This window comes from Bufo bufo, chromosome 3 (genome assembly GCF_905171765.1).
Source record: "Bufo bufo chromosome 3, aBufBuf1.1, whole genome shotgun sequence".
Classification (NCBI taxonomy): Eukaryota; Metazoa; Chordata; class Amphibia; order Anura; family Bufonidae; genus Bufo; species Bufo bufo.
In genome coordinates this window covers 256,993,718-257,012,478 of record NC_053391.1, presented here as the reverse complement: position 1 = coordinate 257,012,478, position 18,761 = coordinate 256,993,718, and the positions used below count along the sequence as shown (strand labels likewise).

Here is an 18,761-nt window from a genome sequence, read left to right as displayed (position 1 = left end):
GCAGCGCCGCAATCTTCAGTGCTGCTATCGAAGTGCCAGCCTGGCAGGGTAATCAGCCTCCTAGTGGGCAAGTGGGCTTTAGTTAATGTTGGTCAGGGCAATTATTGCCAAGTGATAAAGTACAGAAAAGTTAGATACAGTATATTGGACTGTACGTTATCACTTGGCTATAATTGCATGCTCTGCATTAACCCATGACACCTCCCAGTAAGGGAGTGCTGGTATATACATGGTACTGTATGTTGAAAGGGCTGGAGGAAGGGCATTGTTATTCACATGGGACTGTATGTTGAACGGTGGGGAGAGATGTTATTTAGATCAGTAATGGTTCCTCTGCATAAGTACCAACCTCTTAGGGCACATTCATCCTGCCACTATTTATTTCTGTTGCTCTGCTCTGTAAGAGGAGCAGAACAACAAAAATAACGGAAGTGTTGAATAGGGCACGTGACTGACATCAACGGAACTGAACAGATTCCTTTCACTATGATGTCCGTTTGGGATCCTTTTACCAGACAGGTGCTACATGCAAGGCTTTTTTGTCCACATTATGTAGGTTTATGTAATTATTTTAATTACTGCAACTTTTCAACCCCCCCTTGGCTAAAAATGCTCCTCAAAAATGGTGTGACCACGGCATCTGAGAGGTCCAGAAGTTGGAGCCGTGTGCTCCCATAACAGCTTTCCCTCCCTGAGTTCGGGGAACCTGTTACAGTATAGTAATAGCTGAAAGCCTCAAGCAGGAGATTGACCCCTGTAGGGGCAGGAAAACAGAGAAAGATTAAATTGTGGCCAGGACAGAGAGAGGCCTCTCTGCTTGTCAGGAGGTGAAGATGTATCTACATATAATTTTATTTTCCCCTGCAGGGTAACTCATCGGGGGCTGCAGGCCTTCATTGGGTTTATAAATCCCCTGTATCGGTTCCCCTGCTCTCTGGCGGTTGCTTACCAAAGCTGAGCAGGGGATATGTGCGGGCCTTGCATCTGTAGAGCGGATGCCTGTCCCGCAGCTGTGCGAGTAATGCGCACCTTCCTTTCCCCTGGTGGGATAAGCAGGTGTAGGCTGGAGATCCCACGTGTTGCATGCGGACGTCTGACGTCCCTTCTGGTGGCGTGCCCAGAAGTACGATTCACTGGGGTGATGTTTGGCAGCGTGGAAACCACAGAGGGTTCTGATCTGAGGTTTGAACATGTCGGCCCCTGAACAGCCTAGAGAGCTTGATGCTCCGGCGCCAGGGATCGTAAGTCCCCCACATGGGGAACCTTCTTTTGAGCCGGACTCAGTTACAAATAACTTTTTGGTTATGCAAAAAATGAATTTCAAGTATTGTGAGAGAGGAACAACCCTCTATGGTGGAGGAATTAAGGACCATAATACATGAGGAAGTTAAATCCTCTATGTCTTCATTAAAAGAAACCAGCCCGGGTCGTCTTCCCCTTTAACCCCTTAAGGACTCAGCCCTATTTCACCTTAAGGACTTGGCCATTTTGTGCAAATCTGACCAGTGTCACTTTAAGTGCTGATAACTTTAAAACGCTTTGACTTATCCAGGCCATTCTGAGATTGTTTTTTCGTCACATATTGTACTTCATGATACTGGTAAAATAAAGTCCAAAAAATTCATTTTTATTTATAAAAAAATACCAAATTTACCAAAAATGTGTAAAAAAAATTGCAAATTTCCAAGTTTCAATTTCTCTACTTCTATAATACAAGTAATACCTCCAAAAATAGTTATTACTTTATATTCCCCATATGTCTACTTCATGTTTGGATCATTTTGGGAATGATATTTTATTTTTTGGGGATGTTACAAGGCTTAGAAGTTTAGAAGCAAATCTTAAAATTTTTCAGAAATTTTCAAAAACCCAATTTGTAGGGACCAGTTCAGGTCTGAAGTCACTTTGCAAGGCTTACATAATAGAAACCACCCAAAAATGACCCCATTCTAGAAACTACACCCCTCAAGGTATTCAAAACTGATTTTACAAACCCTTTCCTGCCACTTATAATCCCTATCCTGCCATATTGCCATACATTATGTTATTAATAATTTTCGTTCAGTAGATTTAGCAAAAAATGTACTTTTATGATATGCTAATTACCTTTCTACCAGCAAGTAGGGCGTCTACTTGCTGGTAACAGCCACAGAAAACCACCCCCTCCTTCTGTTGATTGACAGGGCCAGCCGCGATCTCCTCCTCCGGCCAGCCCTGTCAGCATTTCAAAAATCGCGCGCCTGTGTTGATTCAGCGCAGGCGCTCTGAGATAAGGAGGCTCGACTCCTCAGCACTCCCTCAGTGCGCCTGCGCCGATGACGTCACCGAAAAAGAAGACGTCATTGGCGCAGGCGCACTGAGGGAGTGCTGAGGAGTCGAGCCTCCTTATCTCAGAGCGCCTGCGCCGAATCAACACAGGCGCGCGATTTTTGAAATGCTGACAGGGCTGGCCGGAGGAGGAGATCGCGGCTGGCCCTGTCAATCAACAGAGGAGGAAGTGAATTACATCAAATCCCTGGATGCTGCTAAACATAGTGGAGAAAGGATACAAAATAGAGTTCTCCTCTCTTTCCCCCAAACAAATACGTTGTCACATCCCTCTTGTCAAAACGGTTGAGAGACAGACTCTGGAAGGGTGTTCTAGATATGTTAAAACTAGGTGAGATTACGCAGGCTCCCCCAGCTCAAGAAAAGGAGTGGTTCTACTCGACTCTTTTCTTAGTGACCAAACCAGACAGATGATTCCAAACGATAATAAATCTAATGCAACTAAACAAAAATATCCTACACAGGAAATTCAAGAGGGAGTCACTGTTATCTACAATCCCTCTAATAAAAAAAGAGTGCACTAATGTGCACAATCGATTTGAAGGACGCGTATACATTCTGATTCAAGAGCAGTCTCAGAAGTTCCTGAGATTCGCCCCCAGAGTTTTTACCAAGAACGTAGTAGAAATGGTAGCTCATCTAAGAAAACAAGGTCTAATAATACCTTATTTAGACGATTTTTTTAATTTTGGCAGATTCCAAAAAGCAGATGGAAAGTGACCTATACTCTTTTCTAGTCCTCCTAAAAGAATTAGGATGGATAGGAAACTTAAAGAAATCCTGTCTTCTTCCCCAGACAAGAATAAGGTTTTTGGGAATCCTCCTAGACTCAGAGGTACAGTCTTCGTTCCTTCCAGATGCAAAGATAACTGGCCTACGACAAAGGGTGCAAAAATTCCCCCAAAAAAGTTCCTGTTCTATCAGAGAGGCCATGAGCTTATTGGGAGTGCTAACATCATGCATAACATCGGTCCCTTTGTCCCAAATCCACATCAGAACCTTTCAATTATGGCTACTGAGGAATTTGGACAGGTGTCCTTGGACCAGAAAGTTCTAATTCCAGAGCATGTAAAGTCATTGCTCACATGGTGGACCCAGTCCTAAAATCTCGACAAGGGTGTGGTTTGGCAGAAGAATCCATTAATCCAAATTCAGACCGATGCAAGCAAATCAGGCTGGGGAGCAAGCATAAACGGAAATTTTTGCCAAAGACGATATCGGAACAATCCTCAAATTACAGAGAACTAAGAGCCGTATGGGAAATGCGAAAAGCTGCATCAGATTTTATAGAAGGTCCTCATATAAAAATACTATCCGACAACGTGACAACAGTATCTTATCTGAGACACCAAGGTGCAATGAGATCGCGGGAGCTAATAAAGCTGTCAGAGAGGATATTCTCATGGGCCAAAAAACGGTGAAATCGATATCGGCAGTTCAAATAGCGGATTTTCTGAGCAGAAAAGCCTCGACCAAGGCGAATGGTCTCCAAATCGAGAAACATTGCAGTTTAAAAAAGGCCTTGGATAAACATCTCTTCATATAATCAAGAAAGTGAGTGCCGGTCCTCCATCGCTACATACTAGTGGGATGCCTTCCCTGGACGCGTGTACTACATGTAAACCGCAGTGCCGACCCATCTTCTTCAAATAAATCAAGAAACATTCAGCCTGATAGAAAAGAGATGGGGCTCTCCAGCTATAGAGCTGTTTGCCTCAAAAGTAAACGCAATAGTTCAAAGATTCTGCTCCCTAAATCCAAGAGACAACCCTTGGACAATAGATGCTTGCTCTCAAACTTGGAATTGGACCTTGGCTTACGTGTTCCCTCCATTTCAATTGATCCGAAAAGTGATTCAGAAGATTATTCAGGAAAGACCAAATCTTATCTTAATAACACCGTTTTGGCCAAAAAGAAGCTGATTTTCGATTCTCAAAAAACTGTCTATACTGGATCCTTGGATCCTTCCTATCAGAAAGAACATTCTAACACTGGGTTCTTCAGCCTAACAGCCTGGATCCTGAGTCGGAAATCCTAAGACAACAAGGTCTGTCAGACAAAGTGATTTCCACTCTTGAAGCTTGAGGGAAGAAGGTCATATCCGCAATATAGTTAAAGATCTGGAAGAAATTCTGCTCCTGGTGGGGATAAACAGATTCCAATCACTCAGTTCCATATATACAGAAAATCATGGATTTTGTGCAACAGGGGTTAGACATGGGTCTCTGTCCCTCGACCCTAAAGGTGCAGATTGCAGCCCTAAGTGTTTTATTTTACTTTGATTTAGCCGAGCACAGATGGATCAAAAGAATTCTGCAGGGCAGCTACCCGTTTAAAACCCTTTATTAGACCTAGAGTCCCGACCTGGGACTTAGACCTTGTAGGACTATGTTTAACAGTGAGCCCCTTTGAGCCTCTCTGGGAGGCCTCAGTTAAATTTCTCTCCCTTAAGACAGCTTTCCTTATATTCTGCTAGGAGATTAGGAGAAATTAAGGCCTTATCTATCAGACATCCCTATTTAACTATTTTGGACGACAGAATTATTTTTAAACCAGAACCGGGTTTCCTTCCAAAAGTAGTGCCAATATTGACTGGTATTTGGAACTGTTCATAATTCCCTCTAGCTTAACTAAGGCCCCAGTTCCAGCTGAAGAAAAACAGCCCCAAAGCATGATGCTGCGACCACCATGCTTCACTGTGGGTATGGTGTTCTTTTGGTGATGTGCAGTGTTGTTTTTGCGCCAAACATATCTTTTGGAATTATGGCCAAAAAGTTCAACCTTGGTTTCATCAGACCATAACACCTTTTTTCCCACATGCTTTTGGGAGACTTCAGATGTGTTTTTGCAAAATGTAGGCTGGCTTGGATGTTTTTCTTCGTAAGAAAAGGCTTTCGTCTTGCCACTCAACCCCATAGCCAGATATTCCTGCAGCAACTTTAATGTTGCGGTAGGCCTCTTGGTAGCCTCCCAGACCAGTTTTCTTCTCCTTTTCATCAGTTTTGGAGGGACGTCCAGTTTTTGGTAATGTCACTGTTGTGCCATATTTTCTCCACTTGATGATGACTGTCTTCACTGTGTTCCATGGTATATCTAATGCCTTGGAAATTCTTTTGTACCCTTCTCCTGACTGATACCTTTTGACAATGAGATCCCTCTGATGTTTTGGAAGCTCTCTGTGGACCATGGCTTTTGCTGTGGGATGCGATTGAGAAAATTTCAGGAAAGACCAACTAGAGCAGCTGAACTTTATTTGGGGTCAATCAGAGGCACTTTAAATGATGGCAGGTGTATGCGGACTCCTATTTAACATGATTTTGAATGTGATTGCTTAATTCTGAACACAGATACATCCCCAGTTATAAGAGGGTGTGCACACTTATACAACCACATTATTATTTTTTTGTTTTCTTCCCTCCACCTTCAGTTTTTCAGTTTTCAGTTTGTTTTTCAATTGAGTGGTACAGTTTATAGGTCATATTAAAGGTGGAAGAAGTTCTGAAATCTTTGTCTCATTTTTTATTTTTTTTTACATGACAGAAACCTGACATTTTAACAGGGGTGTGTAGACTTTTTATATTCACTGTATATCTGTAGACACACTTAGGCACCTTTCACACGGGCGAGTATTCCGCGCGGATGCGATGCGTGAGTTGAACGCATTGCACCCGCACTGAATCCCGACCCATTCATTTCTATGGGGCTGTTCACATGAGCGGTGATTTTCACGCATCACTTGTGCGTTGCGTGAAAATCGCAGCATGCTCTATATTCTGCGTTTTTTTAACGCAACGCAGGCCCCATAGAAGTGAATGGGGTTTCTTGAAAATCGTAAGCATCCGCAAACAAGTGCGAATGCGGTGCGATTTTCACGCATGGTTGCTAGGAGACCATCGGGATGGAGACCCGATCATTATTATTTCCCCTTATAACATGGTTATAAGGGAAAATAATAGCATTCTGAATACAAAATGCATAGTAAAATAGCGCTGGAGGGGTTAAAAAAAATAAAAAATTATTTAACTCACCTTAATCCACTTGATCGCGATGCCGGCATCTCCTTCTGTCTTCATCTTAGCTGTGTGCAGGAACAGGACCTGTGGTGACGTCACTCCGGTCATCACATTATCCATCACATGATCTTTTACCATGGTGATGGATCATGTGATGACCGGAGTGACGTCACCACAGGTCCTGTTCCTACAATCAGCAAAGAAGGAGACAGAAGGAGATGCCGGGCTGCGCGAGCAAGTGGAGTAAGGTGAGTTAAATTATTATTATTTTTTTTTAACCCCTCCTGCCCTATTTTACTATGCATTTTGTATTCAGAATGCTATTATTTTCCCTTATAACCATGTTATAAGGGAAAATAATACAAACTACAGAACACCGATCCCAAGCCCGAACTTCTGTGAAGAAGTTCGGGTTTGGGTACCAAACATGCGTGATTTTTCTCACGCCAGTGCAAAACGCATTCCAATGTTTTGCACTCGCGCGGAAAATTCGCGCGTGTTCCCGCCAACGCACCCGCACATTTTCCCGCAACGCCCGTGTGAAACCAGCCTTATACAGAGAAGGCTGTCAGTCACTGATAGTAAGTTGTGGCTAGTTTGGCTAGTGAGTTCAGAAAGAGCAGATTGAATGAATTCCAAGTTTTGCTGGATAATTTCCCATAATACTATACAGCAATCTGTTGTATTATTACCTGCATCATGTACTTCAGTTTCTGGCATAAATGAAAACAGAAATGTATGGCAGCTCTGCCCCTGAGCCTCATCTTACACTGAGTTTCTAAAAGTTTGGACCTTTCTTTTTCCCGACAGGTGATATCTGGATTGATGGCTGTCATGTAACCCTCTCCAGCCTCACTGGGTCCATGACATCAAGACAGGAGATGGTGCAGCAGAGTGGCATTTATGGCCCCTGATTACAGAGAATATTCTTCATCTATGGCCTCATTAAGGTACAAAATCCTTTTCTTTATATACTCAAGATATATATTTTAAGGCTGGGCCTTCATCAGGAGCCCTGGGTACTACTGTTATGTTTGTCCCTCCAGTATCTAACTTTGATAATTATTTTCTAGTGGGATCAGTGCACCTATGCTGTATGTTCTAAAAAAAAAAAAAAAAGATTGATTTTGCTCAGTGTCTTGATTTGTTGAATTCTCATTACGTTTTACATCCTTTTTCATCCTTTATCAATGGGAATTTAGGTTTTTGGGTTTTATACACTGGCTACATTATAGGACAGTATTGAACTCTGGGGCCAAAAATTCATAGCTGACCAGATAAGTGTTACAGAGAATTCCAAGGTGGCCACTTCCTTCTTTTTTTTCCTACCGGTTAGGGCCCATTCAGACGGCTGTAGTGCTTTGCGGATCCGCAATACACGGATAGCGTCTGTGTGCGTTCCTCAATTTGGTTCCGCACATGGCCGCAACCATAATAGAAAATCGCCTATTCTTGTCTGTGATTGTGGACAAGAATAGGACATGCTCTATTTTTTCTGCTGAGCCGCAGAACAGAACCACGGTTTGCTGTCCGCATCTTTTGCGGCCCCTTTGAAATGAATGGGTCCTCGCCCAGGACTCATTTATACGGCTTTCTGAATGAGCTCTTACAAAGAGATATCTCCCAAGGAAGGAGAAACATCTTGCTAGCACCATCTTGTGGTAAGGGGTACCTAAGAGTTAAATTTGGGACATAATGAGGGAATATAGCCAAGCTAAATATTCATCAACATATAGCTGTTTCATGGGTGCCTGCCAGGGGCGTAGTTATAGGGGGTGCAGAGGTAGCAGTCGCAACCGGGCCCAGGAGCCTGAGGGGGCCCAACGACCCTTGTGCTGCATATGAAGACAACAGTATTATAGAAAGTGCATGTTGTTCAAGTTAGACCTCTGACTGGAGGGAAGGGGTTAGGTCAAGTATTTGGCATGAGGCGGGGGTGCCGTTTCAATTTCTGCCTCAGGCAGCACGAAGGCAATGTGGCCACAAAGCACTGAGGGAAGGGGGGCCCAAGCTGAACTCTTGCACGAGGGCCCATGAGCCTTTAGCTACGCCCCTGGTGCCTGCGATACAGTGTAGGTTTCTGGCTGGATGAATGTGATGTCTGAGATGCAGCTTAGGTGCTTTCCTTAACCACCTCCGGACCGCTGTACGCACAGACGCGTCCTGGAGGTGGTTGATTCATTCCGCCTGGACGCATATACGCGTCATCTCGCGAGACGCGAGATTTCCTGTGAACGCGCGCACACAGGCGCGCGCGCTCACAGGAACGGAAGGTAAGAGAGTTGATCTCCAGCCTGCCAGCGGCGATCGTTCGCTGGCAGGCTGGAGATGTGTTTTTTTTAACCCCTAACAGGTATATTAGACGCTGTTTTGATAACAGCGTCTAATATACCTGCTACCTGGTCCTCTGGTGGTCCCATTTGTTTGGATCGACCACCAGAGGACACAGGTAGGTCAGTAAAGTAGCACCAAGCACCACTACACTACACCCCCCCCCCCGTCACTTATTAACCCCTTATTAGCCCCTGATCACCCCTGATCACCCCATATAGACTCCCTGATCACCCCCCTGTCATTGATTACCCCCTGTCATTGATCACCCCCCTGTAAAGCTCCATTCAGACGTCCGCATGATTTTTACGGATCCACTGATAGATGGATCGGATCCGCAAAACGCATCCGGACGTCTGAATGAAGCCTTACAGGGGCATGATCAATGACTGTGGTGATCACCCCATATAGACTCCCTGATCACCCCCCTGTAAAGCTCCATTCAGATGTCCGCATGATTTTTACAGATGCACTGATAGATGGATCGGATCCGCAAAACGCATACGGACGTCTGAATGAAGCCTTACAGGGGCATGATCAATGACTGTGGGGATCACCCCATATAGACTCCCTGATCACCCCCCTGTCATTGATTACACCCCTGTCATTGATCAACCCCCTGTAAAGCTCCATTCAGATGTCTGCATGATTTTTACGGATGCACTGATAGATGGATCGGATCCGCAAAACGCACCCGGACGTCTGAATGAGGCCTTACAGGGGCGTGATCAATGACTGTGGTGATCACCCCATATAGACTCCCTGATCACCCCCCTGTCATTGATTACCCCCCCTGTCATTGATTACCCCCCTGTAAAGCTCCATTCAGACGTCCGCATGATTTTTACGGATCCACTGATAGATGGATCGGATCCGCAAAACGCATACGGACATCTGAATGAAGCCTTACAGGGGCATGATCAATGACTGTGGTGATCACCCCATATAGACTCCCTGATCACCCCCCTGTCATTGATTACACCCCTGTCATTGATCACCCCCCTGTAAAGCTCCATTCAGATGTCTGCATGATTTTTACGGATGCACTGATAGATGGATCGGATCCGCAAAATGCATCCGGACGTCTGAATGAAGCCTTACAGGGGCATGATCAATGACTGTGGGGATCACCCCATATAGACTCCCTGATCACCCCCCTGTCATTGATTACCCCCCCTGTCATTGATTACCCCCCCTGTCATTGATTACCCCCCTGTAAAGCTCCATTCAGACGTCCGCATGATTTTTACGGATCCACTGATAGATGGATCGGATCCGCAAAACGCATACGGACGTCTGAATGAAGCCTTACAGGGGCATGATCAATGACTGTGGTGATCACCCCATATAGACTCCCTGATCACCCCCCTGTCATTGATTACACCCCTGTCATTGATCACCCCCCCCTGTCATTGATCACCCCTCTGTAAGGCTCCAGACATTTTTTTGGCCCAAGTTAGCGGAATTATTTTTTTTTTTTTCTTACAAAGTCTCATATTCCACTAACTTGTGTCAAAAAATAAAATCTCACATGAACTCACCCTACCCCTCACGGAATCCAAATGCGTAAAATTTTTTAGACATTTATATTCCAGACTTCTTCTCACGCTTTAGGGCCCCTAGAATGCCAGGGCAGTATAAATACCCCACATGTGACCCCATTTCGGAAAGAAGACACCCCCAGGTATTCCGTGAGGGGCATATTGAGTCCATGAAAGATTGAAATTTTTGTCCCAAGTTAGCGGAACGGGAGACTTTGTGAGAAAAAAATTAAAAATATCAATTTCCGCTAACTTGTGCCAAAAAAAAAAAATTTCTATGAACTCGCCATGCCCCTCATTGAATACCTTGGGGTGTCTTCTTTCCAAAATGGGGTCACATGTGGGGTATTTATACTGCCCTGGCATTCTAGGGGCCCCAAAGCGTGAGAAGAAGTCTGGTATCCAAATGTCTAAAAATGCCCTCCTAAAAGGAATTTGGGCACCTTTGCGCATCTAGGCTGCAAAAAAGTGTCACACATCTGGTATCTCCGTACTCAGGAGAAGTTGAGGAATGTGTTTTGGGGTGTCATTTTACATATACCCATGCTGGGTGAGAGAAATATCTTGGTCAAATGCCAACTTTGTAAAAAAAAAATGGGAAAAGTAGTCTTTTGTCAAGATATTTCTCTCACCCAGCAAGGGTATATGTAAAATGACACCCCAAAACACATTCCCCAACTTCTCTTGAATACGGCGATACCACATGTGTGACACTTTTTTGCAGCCTAGGTGGGCAAAGGGGCCCATATTCCAAAGAGCACCTTTAGGATTTCACAGGTCATTTACCTACTTACCACACATTAGGGCCCCTGGAAAATGCCAGGGCAGTATAACTACCCCACAAGTGACCCCATTTTGGAAAGAAGACACCTCAAGGTATTCCGTGAGGGGCATGGCGAGTTCCTAGAATTTTTTATTTTTTGTCACAAGTTAGTGGAAAATGCTGATTTTTTTTTTTTTTTTTTTTCATACAAAGTCTCATATTCCACTAACTTGTGACAAAAAATAAAAACTTCCATGAACTCACTATGCCCATCAGCGAATACCTTGGGGTCTCTTCTTTCCAAAATGGGGTCACTTGTGGGGTAGTTATACTGCCCTGGCATTCTAGGGGCCCAAATGTGTGGTAAGGAGTTTGAAATCAAATTCTGTAAAAAATGACCTGTGAAATCCAAAAGGTGCTCTTTGGAATATGGGCCCCTTTGCCCACCTAGGCTGCAAAAAAGTGTCACACATCTGGTATCTCCGTACTCAGGAGAAGTTGGGGAATGTGTTTTGGGGTGTTATTTTACATATACCCATGCTGGGTGAGAGAAATATCTCGGCAAAAGACAACTTTTCCCATTTTTTTATACAAAGTTGGCATTTGACCAAGATATTTATCTCACCCAGCATGGGTATATGTAAAAAGACACCCCAAAACACATTCCCCACCTTCTTCTGAGTACGGAGATACCAGATGTGTGACACTTTTTTGCAGCCTAGGTGGGCAAAGGGGCCCATATTCCAAAGAGCACCTTTCGGATTTCACAGGTCATTTTTTACAGAATTTGATTTCAAACTCCTTACCACACATTTGGGCCCCTAGAATGCCAGGGCAGTATAACCACCCCACAAGTGACCCCATTTTGGAAAGAAGAGACCCCAAGGTATTTCGTGATGGGCATAGTGAGTTCATAGAAGTTTTTTTATTTTTTGTCACAACATAGTGGAATATGAGACTTTGTAAGAAAAAAAAAAAAAAAAAAAAATCATCATTTTCCGCTAACTTGTGACAAAAAATAAAAAGTTCTATGAACTCACTATGCCCATCAGCGAATACCTTAGGGTGTGTACTTTGCGAAATGGGGTCATTTGTGGGGTGTTTGTACTGTCTGGGCATTGTAGAACCTCAGGAAACATGACAGGTGCTCAGAAAGTCAGAGCTGCTTCAAAAAGCGGAAATTCACATTTTTGTACCTTAGTTTGTAAACGCTATAACTTTTACCCAAACCATTTTTTTTTTACCCAAACATTTTTTTTTTATCAAAGACATGTAGAACAATAAATTTAGAGCAAAATTTATATATGGATGTCGTTTTTTTTGCAAAATTTTACAACTGAAAGTGAAAAATGTCATTTTTTTGCAAAAAAATCGTTAAATTTTGATTAATAACAAAAAAAGTAAAAATGTCAGCCGCAATGAAATACCACCAAATGAAAGCTCTATTAGTGAGAAGAAAAGGAGGTAAAATTCATTTGGGTGGTAAGTTGCATGACCGAGCAATAAATGGTGAAAATAGTGTAGGTCAGAAGTGTAAAAAGTGGCCTGGTCTTTCAGGGTGTTTAAGCACTGGGGGCTGAGGTGGTTAAAGAGGCCAGCCCTGTATGGAGACTTACTGGAAGTGCTCCATGTTATAGAGACTCATTAGCAATACTCCATGGGAAAACATTAAACAAAGAGGCATCTCCCAAGCAAAGAGAACCATCCTACTAGCGCCACCTTGTGGAAGTGGCTCCCTATGAGTTCTGATTCTTCATATCCATACAACAACATTGGTAGTAGGCTGTTACTTAGTTCTGTTGTTGCCATCCAAGCATTTTTTTCTGCCTGTGTTTCACTAAATGAACGCAAACGTTAATTTCTGTAGAAGGTAACCAATTTCTACTAATTTGTGCTTTCAGAGGAAAATTCACGTGCTGATATAATGGGAAGCTGCTGCAGCTGTCGAGATGGACTCCCAGACAATCATCCAACCAAGTTCAAAGTAACTATGTACCAAAGTATTAAAAGTCTGTGCAATTGAGCAGTTTTGTACCTAGATGGTAAATACTTTGAAGATGGTACTTGACCGGAGCAAAATTCTCTGGTCAGTTTTAAAGAAGATGCTTGCTTGTATACAGAGCTCAGAGTGACTCCTATACAGGTGTCAGTGATGCATTTAAAGTTTTTTTTTCTGTTTTCTAAAACCTAAACAAAAACCCGATGTCATATGAATCTGCACGTGTATGCCCTTCTATTTGTCCTATACTTCCTGATCTCTAATTGAATGCATGTTTCATAGGACGGATAGTATGAAGAAAAAGGGGTTGTTTGAAACGTTAGAAAGAAAAAAACTTCTAAAAAGAATCTCCTTTTTAAAATGAAACATTTACATTTTCTTGCAGGTCACCAACGTGGATGACGAGGGGACAGAGCTGGGCTCTGGAATTATGGAGCTAACACAGACTGAGCTGGTTTTACACACCAGGAAACGGGACGCTGTAAGATGGCCTTACCTCTGTCTCCGGCGCTATGGATATGACTCTAACCTCTTCTCCTTTGAAAGTGGGCGACGTTGTCAAACTGGGCAAGGTATTTTTCAAGCTTCTCTACAGCACCTTCGAAAAGGAAAAAGTAAAGGAGATTTATCAGTAGCGTTATAGGATGCATCAATGTACAAGATGTTATAATTTGGAAATGTGTAACAAATTTTGTGGTCCTATTCTCTTGTTACCCGTTGTGAAAATTAAACATCTAGGGCTAAAGAAACATTTTGAAAAAAATGAAATTTTTCATTTTCACAGCAAAGTGTTTCTAAGTTCAGTGAAATGCTTGTGGGGGTCAAAACCCTCGCTACACCCCTCAATAATATTCCTTGAGAGGTGTAGTTTCCAAAATGGGGTCACTTATTGACAGTTTCCACTGTAGGGGTAACTCAGGGTCTTTTCGAATATGACATGGCACCCAAAACCATTCAAGCAAATTCTGCCCTCCAAAAACCATATGGTGCTCCAAATTGGGTCATTTATGGGTGGTTTCTATTATATGAGCCCCTCAAAGTGACTTCATAGTCCTTTTAAAGTCTGTTTTGGAAATTTTCTTGAAACATTACTTCTAAGCCTTCTAACATCATGTAAAAATAAAATGACTTACAAAATGATGCCAAAATAAAGTAGCCATTGGGGAATGGTAATAACTATTTTATGAGTTATCGCTATCTGTCTTAAAAGCTGAGAAATTCGAATTTAGAAAATAGCAAATTTTTCCAAATTTTCTATAAATTTTTGACTTTTTTATAAATTAAAGGGAACGTGGCATCAGAAAATTATCTGCTGTTTAACTTTTTTATGTTTCACATATTTTTAATGAATTTTTGATGATGCTATTTTTAATTTTCCATACAGTTATTTTGCACCAGCCACTGTGTCTAATAATTGGCACCACTTCTTGGTTTGTACAGATTTGTTTACTGCCTGTAATGATATCACCTCTGTGTATAGATAAGACAGTATCCACCATTTACAAAAGGTGATATCACATCTTATCTATCCTTTCCTTGTACAATGACCTCTGCACATACAGCATGCCTAGAAAACTCTTCCATAGAAGTCAGTGAGGTCCCCTCCTGTCCATTGTGTCTATGGCCCATGAGGCTGCCATAAAGCAATTATCTTAAAGGGTTTCTGTCACCCCACTAAAGTGATTTTTTTGTTGTTGGGCTAGTTAAATTAGTTATATACCTTATATCTGAAAATATAATAGTGTTCCTTACTTTGATCCAGCAGTTTAGTCAAAAAACGAAGTTTTATCCTATGCAAATTCGGTCTCTACCAGCAAGTAGGGCGTCTACTTGCTGGTAGCTGCTGCAGAAATCCGCCCCCTCCTCTTGTTGATTGACAGGGCCAGCCAGGATCTCCTCCTCCGGCCAGCCCTGTCGGCATTTCAAAAATTGCGCGCCCGTGTTGAATCTGCGCAGGCGCTCTGAGATGAGGAGGCTCGTCTCCTCAGAGCTCCCTCAGTGCGCCTGCGCCGATGACATCATCGAAATAGAAGACGTCATCGGTGCAGGCGCACTGAGGGAGTTCTGAGGAGACGAGCCTCCTCATCTCAGAGCGCCTGCGCAGATTCAACACGGGCGCGCGATTTTTGAAACGCCGACAGGGCTGGCCGGATGAGGAGATCCCGGCTGGCCCTGTCAATCAACAAGAGGAGGGGGCGGATTTCTGCAGCAGCTACCAGCAAGTAGACGCCCTACTTGCTGGTAGAGACCGAATTTGCATAGGATAAAACTTCGTTTTTTGACTAAACTGCTGGATCAAAGTAAGGAACACTATTATATTTTCAGATATCGCTATATAACTAATTTAACTAGCCCAAAAAAAAAAAAATCACTTTAGTGGGGTGACAGAAACCCTTTAATACTTTGTAAATGCTGATAAGAACAGCTCACCCCCATAATCATGTTCAAGAAATAGAACAAAAAATCTTCAATCAGAAAATAAAAACAGATTAGAAAAAAAGGAGATGTTACTATCTGGTTTTAACTGGCAAATATCGACCACTAACGCAGTATAAGTTATTACCACATAAAGTGACACATGGCAGATTTGCAAAAATAAGCCTGGTCCTTAAAGGGGTTGTCCGGGTTCAGAGCTGAAGCCGGACATACCTCCATTTTCACCCCGGCAGCCACCCTGACAGGAGCATCGGAGCAGTTCATGCTCCGATGCTCTCCTTTGCCCTGCGCTAAATCGCGCAGGGCAAAGGCATTTTTTGGAGATCCGGTGACATACCAGGCTCTCCATGGTAAAATGGCTAGGGCAGCGCTAAAGCCCGTCCATCAGAGCCGGTGACGTCACCGAACACACTGCTGGGCGGAAGTTTCCGCCCGGCAGTATGTTATTGAAAACAAAAGAGACCTTGCCCTGCGCGATTTAGCGCAGGGCAAGGGAGCGCATCGGAGCATGAGATGGGGGCTGCCTGGGTGAAAATAAGGGTATGTCCGGGTTTAGCTCTGAACCCGGACAACCCCTTTAAGATGAAAATTGGCAAATCCTTAAAGGGGTTCTGCACTTTCATTTAACTGATGATCTATCCTCTGGATAGATCATCAGCTTCTGATCGGCCGGGGTCCGACACCCGGGACTGTTCACTTGAATGGAGCTTAGCCGCTCCCACGCTAGTTGATACTAGTTGTGACGTCAGTGGGCCGGCGGCTCAGCAGTAAACAGTGAGAAGGCCGCGGCGCTGCTGGAGCGCCGCTGCCTTCTCAAACAGCTGATCGGCGGGGGTCCCGGGTTTCGGACCCCCGCCGATCGGAAGCTGATGATCTATCCAGAGGATAGATCATCAGTTAAATGAAAGTGCAGAACCCCTTTAAAACAGAGGAATATCAACAAACAATGAAACATTTTTCATCTTCAGTGAGTGGAGAATGGCACAATTTTTCCTATTGTATCTACCATGTGGGTGGAGTAATATTAATGAAGCTTGAACCAGTTCTTCAGCCAGATTCAGTGCATATATCTCGTAGTGAACTCATGTAAGGGGCTTTTCAAATCACATTTTTGACACTGCGTTGGAGATATACATCATATACCTATGAGGAATGAAGACTATACGGTATTGTGCTGTCTAGGCATATGGTGGAATGTCTTCCATACAGTGCAGACTTAAAGGGGTTTTGTCAATTCAGCAAGTGGCATTTATCATGTAGATAAAGTTATTGCAAGCCACTTACTAATGTCTTGTTATTACCCATATTGCTTCTTTTTCTGGCTAGACTAATTTTTCCATCAAATTATACACTGCTCGTTTCCATGGTTACGACCACCCTGCAGTCCAGAAGTGGTGGTCATGCTTGCACACTATAGGAAAAAATGCCAGCCTTTCTGGTGGCCGGGACTGTGGGAGCTCACATAGTCTGGTGCTTTTTTTATAGTATGCAAGGATGGCCGCCACTGCTGCCGGATTGCAGGGTGGTCATAACCATGGAAACAAGCAGTGTATAATGTGATGGAAAAATGAATCCAGCCAGCAAAAGAGGCAATATGGACAATCCCCATACATTAGTAGGTGCGTTGGATTAACTTTCTCTACATAGTAAATGCTATTTGCTGAAGTGACACAACCCCTTTAACCTTTTCCTAGCAGCTCAATCCTCGCTCCATACTGAAAAACTGCACTTACACGATAATGAGGGGTTACACTAGGTTCACAGTAGCATTAGGCGATCGGGCAGCCTGTTCCGGTAGGCTGTTTCAGCATAAATGGCGGCTGTCAGCCAGACAAAAAATGCTGCATGCAGCATTATTTGTCCGGCGGAAAAGGACATGAATTGTAGCCTAAAAGGACAGGTATTCTAGCCAGATCAGGAAGGTGACCCTCACTACTAAAAGCTGTTTATATTGTTCAAAAAAAGCGTGCCCTGTACCTCCCCTACAGAGTCTGCTGGCCTTGAGGCTTTGCAGGCTTCTTGTACTACACTCGAAATGAGTGCATCCTGCATGGCCCTGAATATGTGAGCGCTCCGTGTCCAGTGATGCAGCCAATTTTCCAAGACTGGTAAGATTGCAGATCGCTGCTCCCGGGAACTGTAGTATGCAGAAGGTAGAGTAGCCACAGATCATCGCCTACTGTCCTGACACCTACATTTAACCCTTAGAGGACCCTGCGATTTTCCGTTTTTGTTTTTGCTTTTTTATTTTTCACTCCTCACCTTCCCAGAGCCATAACCTGCCTATTTGAGGCTCTGGGCTATCACTTGAATGTAACAGCTTCCCCGTTCTCAGCCATCGAAGGCTTTTATGGGGGCGCAGGGGCATGCAGTTCCATGTCTTTACCGCTCAGATGCCGTGGTCCCCTACGCACTCGCAAGTGGACGTCATCTTTAAAGTGACGACTTCTGCTGTACATATATACGAAGAAGGTCACGAAGGGATTAATGGAGGTCAGTGATGGATGCCATACAGTGGTGTCTGTCACCCATAGGCTGTTATGAAAACCGTTAACTGGACTCCACTGGTTGGTGTCTACTACACGATTTCTTACCTTACTGTCATATGATGGCCAAATGGAGGTTAAAGGGACAGTCTTGGCCATTGTCTGGCAATGGAAGGCTAATGACACGTTTAGCATGATGTCACATCCTTTCCAGGTAAGCAGACCCTTATTAAGGCAATAATCTACATTTATATTGGTGCATGAGGCAGATGCTTGGCTGGTTCATGAGCACCTCTAAGTTCCTAGGTTCAAAAGGACAACACCTGCATCGAGTTTGCAAGTCCTCTGCGTTTTTGTATATGAAGCTGGGTACACTGGCTTCCACCGAGACACTCAAAAACACTGGAAACCTGTGCATCTGATATTGGTGTCCTAATCCAACACAGGACATCATTTTTTTTTAGTCCTGGAGAACCCCTTTAATGGAAATAATAGCTGTTTGCCATGCACAGGAAAGTAATCCCTGCTTGCAGTGGGTTGTTTATTCCAAAAGAATAGGTGATATTCAGAATAATCTTTTTTACATAAAAATTTTTGTTACTGATATCTATTTTTATTTTTATTTATTTTTTCTTGCTTTTTTTCTTCATTGTCCTCTTAGGAATATTTGCTTTTAAATGCTCTCGGGCTGAAGAAATTTTCAACCTGTTGCAGGAACTAATGCAGCGTAACAGTATAAGTGTTGTTGAAGAACCAGTCATGATCACAAGGACTGGCCACCCAGCTGAATTGGAAATGCCCCGGACCCCACAGACGCCTGGAGGTGCGTAAAAACATATTTGAAAGCATGTTGTTAAATGGTGA

The 18,761-nt window shown here is 43.5% G+C and overlaps 1 protein-coding gene across 1 annotated transcript in view; it reads left to right on the top strand.

Annotated features, from left to right (window-relative positions):
- Positions 1-7,194: 7,194 nt before the first annotated feature.
- Positions 7,195-18,761, top strand: part of FRS3 (fibroblast growth factor receptor substrate 3) — a 41,453-nt gene continuing 29,886 nt past the window's right edge. Inside the window, exons 1-4 of the mRNA XM_040421880.1 lie at positions 7,195-7,291; positions 12,878-12,960; positions 13,361-13,547; positions 18,559-18,720. Coding sequence (XP_040277814.1) covers positions 12,901-12,960; positions 13,361-13,547; positions 18,559-18,720 — 409 coding nt within the window. The 5' untranslated portion in view covers positions 7,195-7,291; positions 12,878-12,900. The remainder of the gene's footprint in view (positions 7,292-12,877; positions 12,961-13,360; positions 13,548-18,558; positions 18,721-18,761) is intronic.